We start from the raw sequence: 18,728 nt of genomic DNA on the forward strand, positions 1-18,728 counted from the left end.
AAAAGAAGAAAAGGTATGCGCTCTCGCTGGATAAAGCATTGTGTAATATGCTATCTTCTGTTATAATTACATGTTCAATGTCAACTCACAAGGATAAACAAAACAATAAAGCCTCATAGCTCCGTACTTATCTGTTGGTTGTATACATCGAGCATCCGATAACAGAAAAGTTATAAGCTGGTATCTCAATACAATGAACAGATTTTTAAAATATAATGCAACCTTTGAAATTCAATCTTATATCTGTGTTTGACTTGGCGCTAGAAATTCTTGTAATGTGTTTGATTAACGAAAACACAAATATAAATATGTAAATAATATAAAATAAATTTATTTAAATTTTTATAACATATATGCTAACATATATCTAATATAAAACACAGATATTGCATATAATAATTTTTATTACTATAATTAAAAAAATATATATATATATATATATATATATATATATATATGTATGTGTGTAAATAGAAATTTAAATGAATTTACTTTATATTATTTACATTTTAATTTATTATGCCACAAAATTGCTGCATTTATGTGCTGAAATTATTTAAGAATCTTTTTTTTACATCAACGTCATAATTTTAATACTAGTTCTTCGTTTCTAATTTTGATTCTTGATAAGACAGAATAATACTGGTATAAATTGATTGCGAATGTCATTTCTGTCATTGTTCATTTGTCGGATAACCCAAGAATATCGAGTCCAGTCGCTATATTCAGGTTTACATTGACAAGGGAATCTGCCGACAATTTGAGTTAATTATTAACGATTTAATGGTGAGTCAAACTAAAAATAGAGAATCGATCGGCGAGCATGAAACCGCGCTGGAACTCCACAGACTCCGAGACGCTGCCAAGCTTGCGGCTATATATCAGAATGGTGAAGTAAAGTTTCAGAGAAGGACAGATCTATCGCATGTCGTGCACGCCAGTCTACATTGTGTTCAATTCGTAAGAAATCGAACATGATGACAAATTTACTTTAATTGTGAGCAGACATAACTTTTTTATTTGTAAACTAGTTTAAACCTTATTCAGAATTAACGACAATAATAAAAAGAAGATAATCATGCGTTATTTTTAATATTTATGAAAAATATAATTAAAAGAAAAATAGTGTGCAATTATATGACGAAAGGTGAATATTAAAGAATAGAAAGAATATTAAAAAATATTAAATAAAAATATATCATTTAATATGTCGATATAAGAAAATGAATATAAATGAACGATTGAATTTCACGATATTTTAGAATGATATTGAAATATTTGCTAGATAAAGTAAATTGACAAGCGGACAGAGTTCAAACATACGAGAGTGATATAATCGTTCTGTGATCTACTTTCTTTGCATGATAAAAAACCGCGACATGTAACACCGCAAGATAGCATCGCTATCTTTACGTGCCGTATTCCGCGTGTAAGATAAAGCTATTTTATACTTAAAAAAAAAGAAAAAAAATGCAACTGCTTGCACGAGCCAGTTTTTCAGACCGTATCCCTTTGTCATTGTGCGTGATTCAGTGACCATCCTCGCGATAATCGTGACATCGATATTTTTATTATGTAAAGCGATACGACATGTGGAACGGGGAACGTACGCATAGGACCTGTTTACACGCGTAAATATGCGTGTCGATGCGTGTGTTCTGCAAATTTTAATCGTTTCAGGAAGAAAACCGGAGGCATCCGGCGTGTTCGATTACCCGCCTTCTATTTCAGCTGACAATTTTGTCGCAATTTTTATCTGTGACACGAATATTTCTCGCAGGCGCCTGTGAAAATTATTGCTCGCAGCATCTCTTTTTGTTGCCATATATTTTATCATATTTTCTTCTAATATATCTTACTATATATATTTTCTTAATGATTTCTTAATATATATTTTCTTAATATATATCTTTCTTAATATATATTAACTTAATGTATTTTCTTAAATTTTTTATTTATAATATAATTTACTTTCAGTTTGACACAAGGAATATTTGTGTTTTCTTGTTAAAAAATATAAAATAACTTTTAATATTTAATATTAATTTAAATATTCTTGTTAAAATATTTCATTTTTTAAGAAGAATAAAATTTTTGTATTAAATATTTAACACAATTACACTTGTGTTAATTTAATATATTGTTCTTGTGTTAATTGAATTTAAATAATTTAAATTATTAAAACAACTGAAAAAAGTGTAAAAATAATACAATGTGCACATATTTTTAATTTTATACAATAAATATATTTCATATTATTAGTGACAGGATTTATCTTTTAAAATTTACAGAACAAAAATGTTGATTTTATTCTAGAATAAAAGTAAGAGTGGCTACAGACTGTCACATTAACATTTTTCCAAATTAATTTTATCATTAAAAATATATTGATTTTACACAAAATTTATTTTAAAATTATTTTGAGGTTTGCATTTATTTTGTGTTGAAATATTAATATAATATTAGTGTCCACCATATTATGTTAAATTAACACAAAAATTTCAGGGGGTCATCTGATATCGACATGTGATATCTGTTAAATTTAACACAAATTTCTCGACTCTATATGCGCGGTATAGTTACACCTTAAAATCTTTCCAGATATCTGCATCGGCAATTGAAATATTTCATCACGTACATCATTATATAAATGAACGTGCACGAGAAAAGGATGACACGATTCCGGCATTGCCGGAGGTAAGAAACCCTATTTTCTTCGTGTATCCTATCTGCATGCTGATGAGCCTTATTCTTGCGATCTTGTGGTGTGCTAGAAAGATACTACCTGACAGACCTTTGATAGTGAGTCTTTCTTCTAAAATGCTTAAAAAAAAACCTTCAAAGTACGTTTAATTATTCCTTGTCCAATATAGTCTTATTTTATATAATTTAAATATAAATATGTAATTTATTTATTTAAATAAAATACAATCTAAAATATATAATACTAAAAATTGTCGAATCTGAAATCCATGTTTCTAATTGACTATTATATAATGATTGCTTAAATGCCTTTTTTTATTCATAACAAATAATTTATGAGATAGTCTGACAATTTAGAAAAATTTAAATATTTTTATGATAATATTATATATATATATATATTTAATTAAAATTTTTTTCTATAATAACAGTAGTTAATGTTATATTTTATTTCTGGCCAAAGAAAGCCGAAAATTAATTATTTAAAGTGCGAAAATAATTATCTCAATACACGCATACAATTAATAAATAAAATTGCGTATATATGTTAAATAATTATATCTTGTTATAATAATGAACTTGCAAGCCTCTCATAATATGCGCGGCATCGGCTATTATGATGCTTGTGACAGGAATAATGGAAATGAAACACGTCGATATGTACATTGACGTTACCGAATTTACTGATGAGGAAATATTGGAGCATCCCATCTTTATTCATAATTTTGTAATGTGTATATTATCGATGTTCGTCATGACTCTGTATCTGATTCAAGCGTGGGTTCTCTTTGACCATTGGCAATGGGTGCGTAAAAAAAAAAACACTTATTTTGTCGATATTTAATAATTTACAAAATATTTTTACATCATCAGCTTTGTCTAACGCAATAATATATTTCCATTGTATGGTATTTTTTTTTAAATCTATAAAATAAAGAGTGTGCTCAAGTTTTAGTGTCATTCACTAGTTCGAAATCTTCAAAAAAAATAGCTTCAAATGAATCAATAATCATCAATCTCTAATTTTATTTTAATTTATTTTTTTTTAAATTTAATTTTGTTTTAATTTAAAACAAGGAACATTACATAATTTAAATAATTTATTTAGAATTACACGTACACGCGCAAAGTAACTATTTGCAATTTCAGATTCGAGGAGATACAACAAGTGTATCAAGTAGTAGTCAAAGTTACGATTCTAGTGTGGATAGCGACGTATCTGAAGATTCCATAAATGGAAAAAACATTAATAAACATAATGCCAGACAGCAGGTTGTGGAACTGGCACCGATTCCCTCTTTGAGAGATTTGTCTGTCTCCGCTCCGATCAACGATAGTACTGTAAGAATGACAATTCATTCTGTCTGCTATACAATTCTATCGTTGCTTTTGAAGCAGGTCAAGTTTTTCTGTGCAATATAAGAGGAGCATTTTGATGTGTCCCGACAAGAATTTTATCTTTCTTTCTAGTTTCATAGAATGCCATTTATGGTCTTTTCAGTATTAAAGGTTATCGATGAGAAAAATCAACAGAATGCTTTCTTAAAGATTTTTCACGCAGATATATGCACAATGTAAAAAATATATACATTTAAAAAAAAATGTATTAGCATGTAAAAAAAAATTATCCGAGGCGAATAAGATTTGAAAATTCTTTTCTATTTTATTTGGAAATTCTTCTATAATAATAATTTGAAATTATTTGACTTATCAGTTTGATTCTTTTAGGAGGCTTTAGAGGATGACGAACCAATTTTATATTGTTGTTGTATCGATTGGTGCGATTATATTAAAATAAAAATGAAAAGTAGACCAAAGCATGAGTTTCAAGTTATTCACGTCATGTGAAATGAAAGGAATTTTCAACGATTAATTCAACAAATTGGGAATAGTGATTGTGCTGGCATATATTTCTCTTATCATTGTCTCATTTGAAATACTTCAAACTCAGCATCTATTACGCCATCTTGAGAGATTGATAAGTATCAGTCAGCTGTTCAGCTCTGCGAATAAAACAGTCAATTTGTAACAATACTAAACTGTTTATAAAATAAATGTGTTTTCTCCAATGCGTAATTTCTGCTCGTATAATTTGTTTTATTAATAACAACCTTTTATTTTTTTAGAAATTTCAATTTAATAAAACATAAATAATTAATAGATAACTAATAATAATAACTATATACTTTTTTATCTATTATAGTATTTGTTTTATATATCATTAAAATATATAAAATAAAATTATGTAAAATTAAAATTTTTATACATTTAAATACAATGTTTTTTATAATTTATACAATTATTTTAAGTATGATGTCAATATATATAATAATTTTTGCTAGAAAAAATTATTTATATCAATTAAAGAATATCAGAAAAATAATGCATATATATTTATTCAAATCTTTGTCGATGCAGTTTTTCCAAGAAACTTGATGTCTGATATTTTTATTTTATTCAATTATACTATTAATAATTATAATATCATATAGTATGCACGTGTTTAATTCTTTTATATGATAATTATAAACCTTTTTTATATTGTTATTTATTTTCTTATTTGCAAGAAGAATTTTATAATAAATTCTTTAATTAATATATTATAAATCCACATATGGTTTAATAATGTTTTTATTTTAATTAATTGATATTAATATTAAATATTATATTATAACATATAATGTTATATATATATATATATATATATATATATATATATATATATATATAATGTATGTTATGCATCATATATGTGTGTTTATGTATATAATATTTAATATTTTTAGTATTTTCATAATATTAATAATTTAGAATGCATAATTTAATTACTTTTAATAGAAGTATTTTAATAAGTCGCACAAAAATGCAATAAGAAAAGAGATTCGAAATTCTTTTTGTGCACTAAACGAAATTCATGACATGTTGGATGAAAATCAAGTGCAAAAATGATGCTATCAAGTAACTGACAAAAGGAAGCTAATAAAAGCAAACATGAATGATCATGGGTGATTTATTAGAAATATGTATATATGAAAAATGTAGGAGTTAAACAGTAGTGTATATGATTGAAGAGAATTAAATATAAGCTCTGATAATTACATATTAATACATTAATTATAATGATAATAATAATAATATTATACATTATATTTAAGATATTTCGACATTGCAAGATAACGTTTGTATTTTTTGCATGTACAGTATACATATATTATATTAATAATATAATTTTTATATAATTATATAATTATTTTTATATAATTATTTTTATATAATTTATATATTATAAATATATATTAAATTTGATATAATATCTGTGTATTCTCTCTTGTTTGTCGAGCATAAAAAACAAATTTTTGTCATTTTACATTATATCAAGTAACTATTATTATTTACAAATCATATAATAAAATGTTGGTTTAAATTTAAATAATAGATTTAAAAAATGAAATGAATTAATTTGTGTTTAATTAAATCACTATCAATTTTTAAAATTATAAGCTAAATCAAAAATGCAAATATAATTAAATAATTAAAATATTTTTGTTTACTTAAATTTAAGCAAATCTTTTAATTTTATAAAATTTTATAATTCGATATTTTATTTCTAAAATATTTTTAATTCTAAAATACTTTTCTATAAAAATATTCAAATCTGTACATACTAATATGCTATAAATATAAAAGTTTAAAAAATAAAAATTTTTACAAACATTGTTAAAAAAGATTTATCATTGAAATTTAAAAAATATTACACACAAAAATTGTATAAAATGAGAGATCATTAGACAAAATAATTTATAAAAGCTTAGTGTATCCAGATTACATAAAACAGTCACTTCCACAAATTATATTTGTGCAAATATTTATTCTTTTGATGTTTTCTGATAAAAGTTCTTGAAAATATATCTTAATATTCTTTTCTTAAAAAAAAATTCAAGTTTTGGCATTGGTGAAGATGTAAGTTGCAGTTTTAATATACTACTTTATTATTATATTACTTTAATTTTAATATACTACTAACTATATAGTTTTAATATACTATAACCTAACCTAACAAGAGAGAATAACTATTTGACTAACTTTTTTGTTGACACTTACATTTATATTAAATTTTACAAAATGTTAAATATTAAATAAATATTGTATGTAATCATCTTAATATTTAACAAATAATTTACTTGTTATAAAATCTGAATACACCAAATTTTCATATTTTATTTCGTATAGTCTTCTCTTGTGTCCGAAACTTTTAGAATGATTTTCCTGCCATACAAATGCAAAAATTTTATTTATATATTTTACGAGCTGCTAAATCGAAAAAAAATAATTAATCAAGAGAGATAATAGATTTGTAGTTTTTTTATATTAATTACTTAAAAATTAGAATTCTTTTCAAAAGTACTATATATATTTCTCCTTTAATATACCGGAAGTTATTCATGTGTCATAAAATTTGAAGAGTCACCATCATGTTTTATGTGATGTGTGCATTACTACAATGCGTGACGTCATCGTATGATTATACTGAATAAGATGATGTCACGCTTGAAATGTAGAATCGTAATCTTCGAATCGAATCAATTCCTGGATATTCTCTTTTATCTTAATAATAATAGTAATTCATGCTTTTATCAAATGTGAAATAGCAAAGCAAACAATTATTAAATAAAATCTTCGTGATAAGATAAAATGATGAAGATATGATTATTTATAATTGGACAATTGATTAAATGACAATTTACTATTTCCACATTAATTAATAATGTTATAATTATTTGCACAAAAATAATATTATTAATATTTATTTAATTACAGAGAGAGATGGCAAAATTAATTTTAAAAATATTTTTAAAACATTAATTTTTGTAATAATGTGATACGAATGAGAAAAATGGACATAAAAAGAATATTATAATAAGATATTGAAATAAAAATTAAAAAAAATATACTATGTTATACCAACATGCTTTAGTTATTTGAAAAGAGAAGAATGTATATTTAATTTTTATTCAGAATAAAAATAATAGAATTATAAAATGTGTTTAATTAAATGTTAATTATATTAACGTTTATAGAGCAATTCAACATAGCATGTAAAGCTTTAAAAACTAATATAGAAAAATAATCTTTATAAAAATATTATAATTTACAAAATATCGGTTTATTTAACTTTTTAAATTATAAAATTTTTGAAAATAAAATAAATTATTTTTTACTAATAATTAGGACCTTTTTCTCTCTCTTAAAAAGACTTCTATAAATATTAATTAAAGTTAATTAAATTGTCAATAACATTTACAAAAATAGGATTTGTGTGAATATATGTAGATTCATAGCAGTTGCATTACAACTTTTTTGACATTTAATGTGTATTTAATTTATAGCAATTTTGTTATCGTCTAACCACATTAACTTACTAATTGTGTTTCACATTAAAAATCACAATAAAATGCTTCTTTTATAGTTTTTTATAATTTCTTAAGCTAAAAGTAATCACCACTCATAACGAGCGTCATGACTAAAGCGTCCATGTGGTTGTTCGATGCGTAAACACCACACGACGTAAAAGTCGGCGCATTTCTGTCAATCGTAAAAATTGAGACTAGCCCCGACGCGCCTCCATAATGCGTGGTCGGTCTTCAGCATCAGTCGTCATTGAACCTCCGTCTCGCGAGCAGCCACGACCGTTCGTTCAATCGAGAGCATAAACACGTAAGTACACACTGTATTATATATACGACGCCGAACACGCCCGATGAATGAATGCACGCACTTCGGAATCATTTTCTCTCTCTCTCTCTCTCTCTCTCTCTCTCGCACACATTTTTTACAAAATGTAAATTTGAAGAAAACGCTATACCCGAAGAGGCTTCTAAGACGCTTCCGACGCGTCTTGTTTGAGATTCTTTGTTCGTGCTATCCTTTTGTGTGCCGCTCTCTGTGGGTCGATTGATCTTAATCGGTTGGGGGGAAAAATATTAGAATAAAACAAACGTTACTCCGCATAAATGTCGAAAAATTATGGTAAAAATTATATTTTGCGAAAAAAAATATAGCCGATTGTAAAACTAAATGCTGACATAATTTTTGGGTAGTGAAGAGAAGAGGGACGTATAAACTGTTGAAAGGAAATATTTTGCTTGAATAATACTTTGTCGTGAGTTACGCGAATGATGTCATATGACAGTTACATTTTTTTTGAATGACACAGTTCATTGGGAAAAATAAGCAAGTGAATTTGATAAGTTTATTAATTGTAAGTTTATAATTTTCAAAGCATTTTTTTATACAATTTTGTTTTCTAATTAATAATGCAATCCTTTAATTACAAAGTAATTATCAGCGATATTTTTAATAGCATAAAGATAACGTAAAAATAATTCAAAATTAATATATAAATATTAAGATCTTGATTTTATCATTTTTGTATATATATATATATATATATATATATATATATATATATATATATATATACATATATAGAATATATATGGATATAAAAAAAATATATTATATATATATTTTTTCTTTTAATACATTTTTAAAAATGTACTCTAACTCGGGAGAGAAAGAGAGAGAGAAAGCCCGAAAAAATTATAAAAATGGAGTCAAGGCAGTGGCAAGCAACGTGAAAGTGTGTTCTATACCCTTTTGGGTATAGAAATGCGTTCTTTTTACTTACGCGATATATGACTGCACTTTACTCCTCAACGCTTAATTTACATCGCTTACGTGTTTGAAATTGCAGATTATTGAGAATAATAACGAGATCTCGTTACCCGTATCAGGTTTCCGACTTAATTTACGTGCCCGAGGGAATAAACAATCCGAACGACCTACATTTGCGTTTTGAATCACGCTGCTTCAGTTTGACATTAAAAATCTTACTATTTATTTATCTCATTATTAATTTTTAAATCTTCTCAATATTATTTTTGCATGTGTGTGCGATATATTATTTTTGCACTTATTCTCTTTTATGGAAGATTATTTTTGTCGTGTGTGATAAAATTAATATATTTTAATGCTTATATGTATGCTTATATATGTGCGCGTTTGGCTATTTAATATTAATTTTTTTTTTTATAATATTTATTATATTATTTATTGATAATAACTATTTGATAAGCTTTGTATAGATTAATTGGACAAAAATGAAAATTATTAATTTTGAAGATATATACAGGTTGTCTCGCTGAAAGTAGTCAACCCTTTTATCTTTTAAAAAAAAGATAGATCTTAACAAATGTAAACAATATTGAATTAAATAATAAATTCAAACTAAACTCTATTATGAGAGCTTTCAAACAGCGCTACAGCTTTTATTATCGAAATATTTATTATTTAAAAAAAAAAATTATATACTCTCCATTTGTTAACACTGATAGCTTGTGTAACCAACTATTACGCTTACAATAAAATTCATTAAACCATTTAATTTGATATTATTTATTATGAACTATCTCTTTTAATTTAAAAAATAAAAGAAGGTAGCCACTTTTAGGACCCTGTATATATATGATATTATTTTTTTTAAATGTAACAATTTACTAGATAAGATATTTTGTTCTTATCGCACAAAGATGAAACATCGCTATTAATTTCGCTTTGATGACTCAAGCACGATTTAAAAAATTTATTGACACACACATTAGCAAATAAGTATTCTGCAATGACGATATAGATATGCAGAACGCATCGTTATTTCTACCAGTTTCGTTGCATTCTATCTATCTTGGGTATGTCATGGTCGTGCCGAGTCACTTGTCATTCATTGAGAAATGACGTAAAGTTTATTTTACGATTGATGTAATTCAGCTCGAACTATTTTTATCACTATTGTGGATCTATACATGTAATTATATTGTGAGCGTGCATTCTTTAGAAACAATTTAGAGTCTCGAAATTTATAAATAACATGTATTCCGAAAATCATATATCTAAATAAAGTATCAATAACAGTTGATTGTCATGTCATGTATGATTTCACGAACCTGTATCACTTTTAATTCAAAAACTTTGTATGCGTGGCATTTGATAAGATAATTTTTATGGTATTCTATAAATATATTATTTTATCACATCATTATTTCAATGTTACAGCATGTATAAAAATTTTGTTTCACGCGAAAATAATAATAAATTTTATTACATAAGAAAAAGATGGCAAAAGAAATTTTATACATAAAAAGGTAATGTGAAAAAAAAATGTAAAAATGTTGACAATATGCTAGTAATTAAAAAGACAAATTTAAATTCACAACTATTAAAAAATAATAAATGCAGTCATCATGTATTAAAATTATCGTGATAATTCAATTATTTAATTAAATTAATTGTATGTAAAATTCCTTATATTATTAAAGCATGAAAGCGTAACAAGTCTCATCAAATAATACATTTTATTATCTTTTAGTATGCTCGTATATTTTTCTGCATACAGAGAGGCTCACACCAACGTTCACTTTAACTGAGCACTACGCATTTCCGGTCTCGTTTATGTGACTTTAGTTTAGTTATCGATTTTCTAGTCTTCATTCTTCTTTATCATTCATTATGTTTTAATGCGACTTACGTTCTGTGCTTATAGTCGCTATATTTTTTTTTGTACGTTCCATATTCATCAATCGTTACTAATTATACACATAATTCAAGATGCGCATTTTTGTATAAAAATACACAAGAATGTGTTTTTACATATTTAAACAAATGAGAGATTGATTATAATTTATATTTTTTCTACTTGTAGATTAGACAAAATGGCTACTGTCACGAGGTTGTCGATCATAAAATCCCTTGAACTTGTAAGTATATTAATAAATATTTTTATATATATTTTTATAATTAGTATTATATACATAAGATTACACATAAGTGTCCTTAATTTAATGATTGGCATCTTATTATATTTTAATTACAATTTTAATTACATAATATTATTTAATTTTTGTAAATGTAATTATTTATGTAAATGTTAATTTAATGCTTTTGTCATAAATCAATTTCAAGCATAATATTATTTTATTTGTAAAATGCAAATTTTTATACACATTAACACATATCTCATAGTGCAATGTATGTTTATTTAATTGACTTTAAATTCTACGGTGTAATAACTAGAAAAGGATTATGAACGTCGTAAATCATCTCATTCTCTTTGAATGAATAAACTCAACAGCCGACTGTATGATGTCACGTTACTAGATATTAATAAACATAATCTGAAACACGCACATAAAATATTTACTAGCAAACTATTGCGATAGAAAAACAAAAATTGTTCATATCCGTTGTCTCAAAAAATTCCTTTACTCTCAGCATCCTTGAGAAAATACGCAATTCCATGTTCCAAATTTGTCGATGTTTCTTGCACACATATATCTCCAGCCGCGAGAGAAACAGTATCCTCGAGGTCATCTAACACTCGTCTCTAGGAACTCTATCAAGAGCGCTCTCGAATTTATTTTTAACGTAATGGTACTGCGCTGTTTCTTCCAATCGATCGACCTAACTTAGGGATACGCGTACGTCACGATCGCGCTTTTCTGAGATCGAGAAAATCGATGCAGCGCGCGCGTCAATATCGCACACTGTTGTTGGGCGTAGCATTCCGCGCTGCATATCTTTCGCGATTCGTAAGGCGACGAGAATGGAGAGTGACATAATCGCCACTGATTATCGCACAAGAGCTTCTCTTCTCTTATTATGGTCCGCTCCGTGTCGTCCGCAAGTCGACCTGTATGAGAGTTTCCGTTATAATTCGTTGGAACTACGGGTCATATTGCGGGAAGGCTACGCCTTTCGTGCGACAAGCCTTTCTCATTGTCGATCGTGTTTTTTGGCGAAAAAAAAAATTAATTTTATTTATTGTATATTGAAATATATCATACACTTTATTTTGCATTAATTAAAATTGTTAACAGTATATATATTTGCGTAATTTCCCCAAATGTCATCAAATGTCAAATCATTATTGAAAATGTAAAATTTTTAAGTAGTGAATATTGGGATAAATTAATAATTTAGATAATTCTTACTTTTATTACATAAAACAATCAAGTACTTAAAAATTGTTCTTAAGAACATTTATCTTGGCAAATATTTATCTACTTTTGTTTACGAATTAACGCCCACTCTTAGCTTAAGCTTGCGATATTTTAACTGCACCAGCAGATGCTTTATAAATATAATTTTAGAGTTCCCTCCTCTTGTTTGATTTCTTCCTGAAGTTTCTTAACGAGTACAGTATTATTTTGCAATGATTTTTCAGATAAACTGTAGTAGAACATTTGATTTTACTTGTTGATAAATAAAAATAAAAATATACATATTCTCTACAAAAATAAATATGATTTATTTTGTCTGCAGTCTTATATAAAATAATTAGCATTATTATTCTGTCTTTCTCTCTAAAAATTCTATGTAAAATAAAAAAATTAGCAAGATACAAATGTATATCTTGAATTAATATGTTGACTAATATCGAAACGTACAAATAAAAATTTCTTGTGCTACTTTCTTTACTTAACACACGTGTCTAGAATATAATATATTTACATCGCTAATTAATATATATACCTCGCTACGTCATAGTCACTTCTCATTGTCAGTGACAGATCTGGTAAATGCGGCACATAGCATTGCGATGTAATATCGCGTGCTTATTGACGTACACGTGAGTGACCTAGCCCGAGGCTCTTTAAGATACACTCAGAATCAGGCATGTGTTCATCGTATCAAGGACGATTAATGTAATTTTTAATATTGACGCCTTAGAGATGATTTACAGATGAAAATTATGTAATTGTGAAGTGTCTCCATAAATCAATTTAATTTTCTTTTATTCAATTTTTATTGACTGCTAATTATTTTTAAACATGGTACTCTAATTATGGATGTTTTTAATTTTTTTTTTACATATTATATATTGCATTTATTATATATTAACATGAAGATGTTTTATGTTATAAAAATAAAAATTTATTCTTTTTATTAAAAAAAAAAAAAAAAATTTAATATATTATGTACAAAATATTTTCGTATGACTATAGATGCTTTAAGATTTTTTTAAGAACTTTCTAATCTTGGGATATTGATCGTCTTATTACATCGTGTTTTATTATAATGAACAACATACTGTAAAAGGTGATTCTATTCATATGATTATAACTGTGCTAACCGAGCTATATCAAACAATTCGATTTTACGAGCCGACCTGTTGCCTGGAAATAAAAGTTCTTTGCCAACTGGGACAATAGTGAGCAATATTTTATTTATAATGGGATCGCGAAAGAGTCGACGGACTCTCTTTGAGTCGACCCAGTTTCGTGAGCTGACCTCTACATCTTTACTTTGGCGAATAAAATGAACTATTATAATTATGCAGAATGAGCGAGAGATTATAAATCGAAAAAATGGGACAAAATTTCAATAGGATTTTCAATAGGAAATTTCAATAGGAATTTCAATAGGACAAATTTTTTGTCGCACCTGGTCGGAAAAGTATTTGCCTATATTTTTAAGTATCTCCCTCTAATTGCAGCTCTTGGTGTGCATCCTTATCGGACTGCACTATCACTCTTTCAATGCGGGAGATCAACATACCGCGATGATAACGATGGGCACATTCGGCGGATACTTGATTATCTTGGTCGGCTTGTTCATCGGCAGCGTGATGGGAACGCCGGTCAACCGTCGTGTGGTACGTGTTAGAGTAAATCTGTATCATTGATACAATTTTTTTTTTTTTGATAGATATTGCAAGATATATCTTTTATTCTAGAAGAAGAAAAATTAAGGATAGAATTAAATAAAATAAAAAAAAAAATTAGTATTTAATTTCCTAGACAAGATATATCAATTTAAAGTTCATAACAACAGTACGATGATTTCCACTGAATGCGATTTTTTTTTTTATCTCTTAGGACCTCTTCTTCTCGCTCGTTGGATGCGCTCTTTTCGTGGCTACGGGCGCGCTTAACATCGACTACTTCGACAAAATCGCGCGCAAATCATCGTTTCGTGATACCGGTTTGGCCAAAGGATCTATCAGTATCATCGAGGGCGCTATTTTTCTCGCAGATGCATTCCTTACGTTTCGGGGGGAGAATTGAGATCTGAATCGTTTTCAAGTACAATAGAGGGACTGCACGGCCGGCTGTTCGGTGTTAACCACATTCCGCAATCGACGGAAATCTTTTCTATAAAGGATATACTGCCAAGAAGTTTCCTGATATATGAAAGAAACTTCTTTTCTAGCCGGGTAGTCAAATATGGGAAATATTTATACAGAAATCCAGGATTCGGGTCTTTTATTACTTTTTTTTTTTTCATCAATTTTACACGCATGCTTCTTTGTTTAATTTGATAACTTGTTATAGAGAATTCTAATTTGAAAACCTATAGGATTTTTTTTTTTTATAAATTAAATTATTAATTAGGCAGTTTTCTTCTGAATAAGAAGAAATTTTCGGGTTTATTTAAGAGCCAGAGTTTTAAATAATATATTATTGCGTTAGTACCTAACACCGATGATAGTACAAAACGTGCAGGGATCACAAAAATGATATATATGCGTATTTTATACATATATATATATATATATATATATATATATATATATATATATATATATGTTAATATTAATAAGAGGCAGTCTCTTAGAAGCAGGCCAGTTGATTCTATAATCGTTAATAATAATGTACTGACATTATGCAATTGTAAATTTAAATTATGATACTGTTAGAGTCTAACAAGAATAGCAGCAACGGAAAAAAAAAGAAAAGAAGAAGAACAATAAATATCATGACATGTTTTTCTATATGATCCTATTTGCGTGTGTATTTCGATGCTAAATATTCATCGTGGCGATCTCGAATCATTCATTGTCTTTTCACAAATATTTGTGAATATTTATCTTTTATTTGTACGTTTTTACGCTAAGATTTCAATAATAAAGGATTATATATGAACAGAACTGCGGAGAGAATGTATTTATATGCACAGTTGGAAAATTTGTGTTTTCTTGTTAAAAAATATGCCAGTTAAAATTTTTGTATTAAATATTTAATATATTCATGTGTTAAGGATGTTCTGGATGTACAATAGTAGCAAAAAATTGTTAAAATTAAAAAGAAAACATATTTCTTACGTTTATATTGTTTAAAAGATTAAAAAAATAAACTTGGGTTATGAAAAAAATTAAGTATCACAAAATAATATGGATTTTGACGTTTTCGTAAAAGAAAATAGTTGTAATTAATATTTTTCCTAATTTATGGCAAAAACTTTTGATCGTGAATATCTTCTGAAATCAATTGTAAAAAAACAATAAAAAACAAGTAATTTGCAGAAAGAGAAAAAGAGACAGATAATATTTTTCTACAATTTTTAGTAAATAATTTTTAAACGAATTAGTGGATCTAAATCGAGTTTGGCACAAATATTTATTAAAATTTCCTTAATATATGTGAAAATTTTTATTTCATTGGTAATATTTTTTTTTTTGTCAAATTTTTCAATAAGTGCTACAATAGACGCTTTTCCATAAGAATCAATAGTAACTTTAAATTTAAATAACTTCCAAACCATTAAGAGAATTGTGCTTAGTTTTTGCACAAATATGCAGAAGAAATAGTAGAAAAATCTATGAAATTTTAATACTTTTGTTAGTATTTCAATATATGTCACATACATCCTTAACTTAACATATCACTATTGTGTTAATTAAATTAAAATGTTAAATTATCAAAACAATTGAAAAAAGTGTAAAAATAACACAATGTGCATATATTTTAATTTTACACAATAGATATGTTCTGTATTATTAGTGACAGGATATATTTGTTAAAATTTATAGAAAAAAATATTTTATTCTACAAGAGTGAAAGTGGCTGCAGACTGTCAATAATATTTTTCCAAGTTAATTTTATTATTAAAAATATGTTGATTTTATACAAAATTTATTTCAAATTACTTTAAGAGTTGCATTTATTTTGATTTAAAATATTAACATTGTGTTATCATTCAACATGTATTAAATTTAAATTAACAGAAAAATTTGTGTGGACCGTTTGGGACATGCAATATCTGTTAAATTTGACACAAATTTTTCAACTGTGTGATATTTCTCACCATTTCTCTGACACTCTTTCCTCTCATCCATCGCCTTCATTGCAAAATACGAAAATATTTGAATGCGGTTCGCACGCTTGTTGTCATGTTGCACAAAGCAGACGAGACGTTATACAACAAAGCACAGGAAGTTTCACTTTCACTCTATGTAAGAGCTGCACAATGCATTCGAAAAAAACAATCTTGGACATATGTATATTTTATCGCGTGTGACTTAGTAGTGGTAAAGCACGGAATTACTTTAATGCGAGTAGGTAATGTTTGTTTGTTTCTAACAAGAAAATCTAAAATATTTTTTATTTAGATTTGTAATAAATTGGAGAAAGTGAATTGTAAAAGAGAGCAAAACACACACACACACACATTATATATACTCTTAAAAAGCGTAGTGAAATAGATCGAATATCAATTAAGACCAGCAGACTTCTCGATTTCTATTCAACCAACCGTATATATTGCATTATTTCTCTCTTATAAATTGCTTTCTCTTATTTGGAACACAGTGTATAAATATATCTCATTATATTCCATTTTTAAAGAACACAGTACTTTCTTCTTGATTATTTCAGTCTGTTTTAGTAAGCCATTTAATGATTATCCATTATTTAAATTTATATGACTAATTGATTGTTTGCTTATTGATTCTCTCTTATTCAGCTAATCCAGAATTTTTAAATAAAAATAAAAATATTCATAAATGAACTCTTTATTCATCTGCTCTCGTCAATGCCAATTATTTTCTTGATTACGTCAGGCAGCAGTTCATTATAATATAATTGTCTTATTAGAAAATTTTCTTGGAAATTCGAGAAAAAATTAATTTATTATATATGGTCATACACACACATACACACACGCATGCGCGCGCGCGCACACATACACACACAAATATATGATTTTTTCCCATTTTTTCTGGGGCAAATTATTTGAAAGAATTATTTATATTATATTAATCTTGTTAGAAATTTAAATTATTTTTTTATCTATTAAATTCAGCATAAAATTCATTTATATATAATTAGCATATAAAGTATATCTTACCATAAGTAAAACATAGAAACAAAAAAGTTATCTGCATCAAGATAATTAAAATGTAATAATAAAAAAATATTTAAATGCAATATATATATGTATATAGGGTGTTTCAGATTAATGAAGCTTCAGAGTCTTATAGGAAATTGAATTTGAAACAAAAAAGTTCCTATAAATCGGGAACGGAAACGCTTTATTAAAAAGTTGTAGCTAATAAACTTTCTTTAAGAAAGTAATTATTTATCATTAAAATTTAATAAAAAATTTTTACATTTGCAATGTTTGCACTATGAATGTAGTTCACACACAGACCATCGAAAGAAGGTTTTCTTCAAGTTTCTCCTTTTTTCGTGTTTATTTATTTTCTTTTTTATTTTCTTCTTTATTTTCTTTCAAACATCTTATCAGAATTAAATGAAATTAGTGTAATTCAGTTTGTTATTTCATTACCCATCAGATTTATTTTATTACTTTTTTTTAAATGAATATAAGGTTTTGAAGTTATTAAAAATCATTAGAAAAACGTGATTTTTCGAAGTTTATTACCTATAACTTTCTAACGAAGCCTTTTCAAACCTATGTTTATAGGAACTTTTTTGTTTCAAATTCAATTCCCTATAAGACCTTGAAGTTTCATTAATCTGATCTGGAATATCCTGTATATAGATATATATATATATTTTTTTTAAATGGAATTATATACATATTTTATTCATATTATTATTTATGTACGATAAGAATTCCTTTCCTCATTTACATTAAAAATTTTTATTTTTAAATGTCGAGATCTCAATTCGAGATCTCGATTCGAGATCTCTCGAAATCGCAATCGAATCGATTCTTACAATCGCGAC

At 26.5% G+C, this 18,728-nt stretch overlaps 2 protein-coding genes across 2 annotated transcripts; both read left to right on the plus strand.

The window, feature by feature from the left end:
- LOC126857760 (uncharacterized) lies at nt 1-4,772 on the plus strand. The gene is made up of 5 exons (XM_050607482.1): nt 1-13; nt 2,602-2,697; nt 3,290-3,508; nt 3,853-4,044; nt 4,432-4,772. The coding sequence occupies exons 3-5, from the start codon at nt 3,320-3,322 to the stop codon at nt 4,549-4,551; spliced, it is 501 nt and encodes a 166-aa protein (XP_050463439.1). The 5' UTR covers nt 1-13; nt 2,602-2,697; nt 3,290-3,319; the 3' UTR covers nt 4,552-4,772.
- Nucleotides 4,773-8,280: 3,508 nt separating this feature from the next.
- Nucleotides 8,281-15,685, plus strand: LOC126857755 (uncharacterized). Its single transcript, XM_050607476.1, has 4 exons — nt 8,281-8,418; nt 11,459-11,513; nt 14,252-14,410; nt 14,634-15,685. The coding sequence occupies exons 2-4, from the start codon at nt 11,469-11,471 to the stop codon at nt 14,820-14,822; spliced, it is 393 nt and encodes a 130-aa protein (XP_050463433.1). The 5' UTR covers nt 8,281-8,418; nt 11,459-11,468; the 3' UTR covers nt 14,823-15,685.
- Nucleotides 15,686-18,728: the final 3,043 nt, after the last annotated feature.

This window comes from Cataglyphis hispanica, chromosome 22 (genome assembly GCF_021464435.1).
Source record: "Cataglyphis hispanica isolate Lineage 1 chromosome 22, ULB_Chis1_1.0, whole genome shotgun sequence".
Lineage (NCBI taxonomy): Eukaryota > Metazoa > Arthropoda > Insecta > Hymenoptera > Formicidae > Cataglyphis > Cataglyphis hispanica.

Excerpts from the sequence above, each read along its gene's own strand:
- LOC126857755 (XM_050607476.1), top strand. The coding sequence starts at position 11,469 with ATGGCTACTGTCACGAGGTTGTCGATCATAAAATCCCTTGAACTT. Across the intron at positions 11,514-14,251 it reads TCATAAAATCCCTTGAACTT|CTCTTGGTGTGCATCCTTAT; the intron begins GTAAGTATATTA and ends CTCTAATTGCAG. Across the intron at positions 14,411-14,633 it reads CGCCGGTCAACCGTCGTGTG|GACCTCTTCTTCTCGCTCGT; the intron begins GTACGTGTTAGA and ends TTTATCTCTTAG.
- LOC126857760 (XM_050607482.1), top strand. The coding sequence starts at position 3,320 with ATGATGCTTGTGACAGGAATAATGGAAATGAAACACGTCGATATGTAC. Across the intron at positions 3,509-3,852 it reads TCTTTGACCATTGGCAATGG|ATTCGAGGAGATACAACAAG; the intron begins GTGCGTAAAAAA and ends TTGCAATTTCAG. Across the intron at positions 4,045-4,431 it reads CTCCGATCAACGATAGTACT|GAGGCTTTAGAGGATGACGA; the intron begins GTAAGAATGACA and ends TGATTCTTTTAG.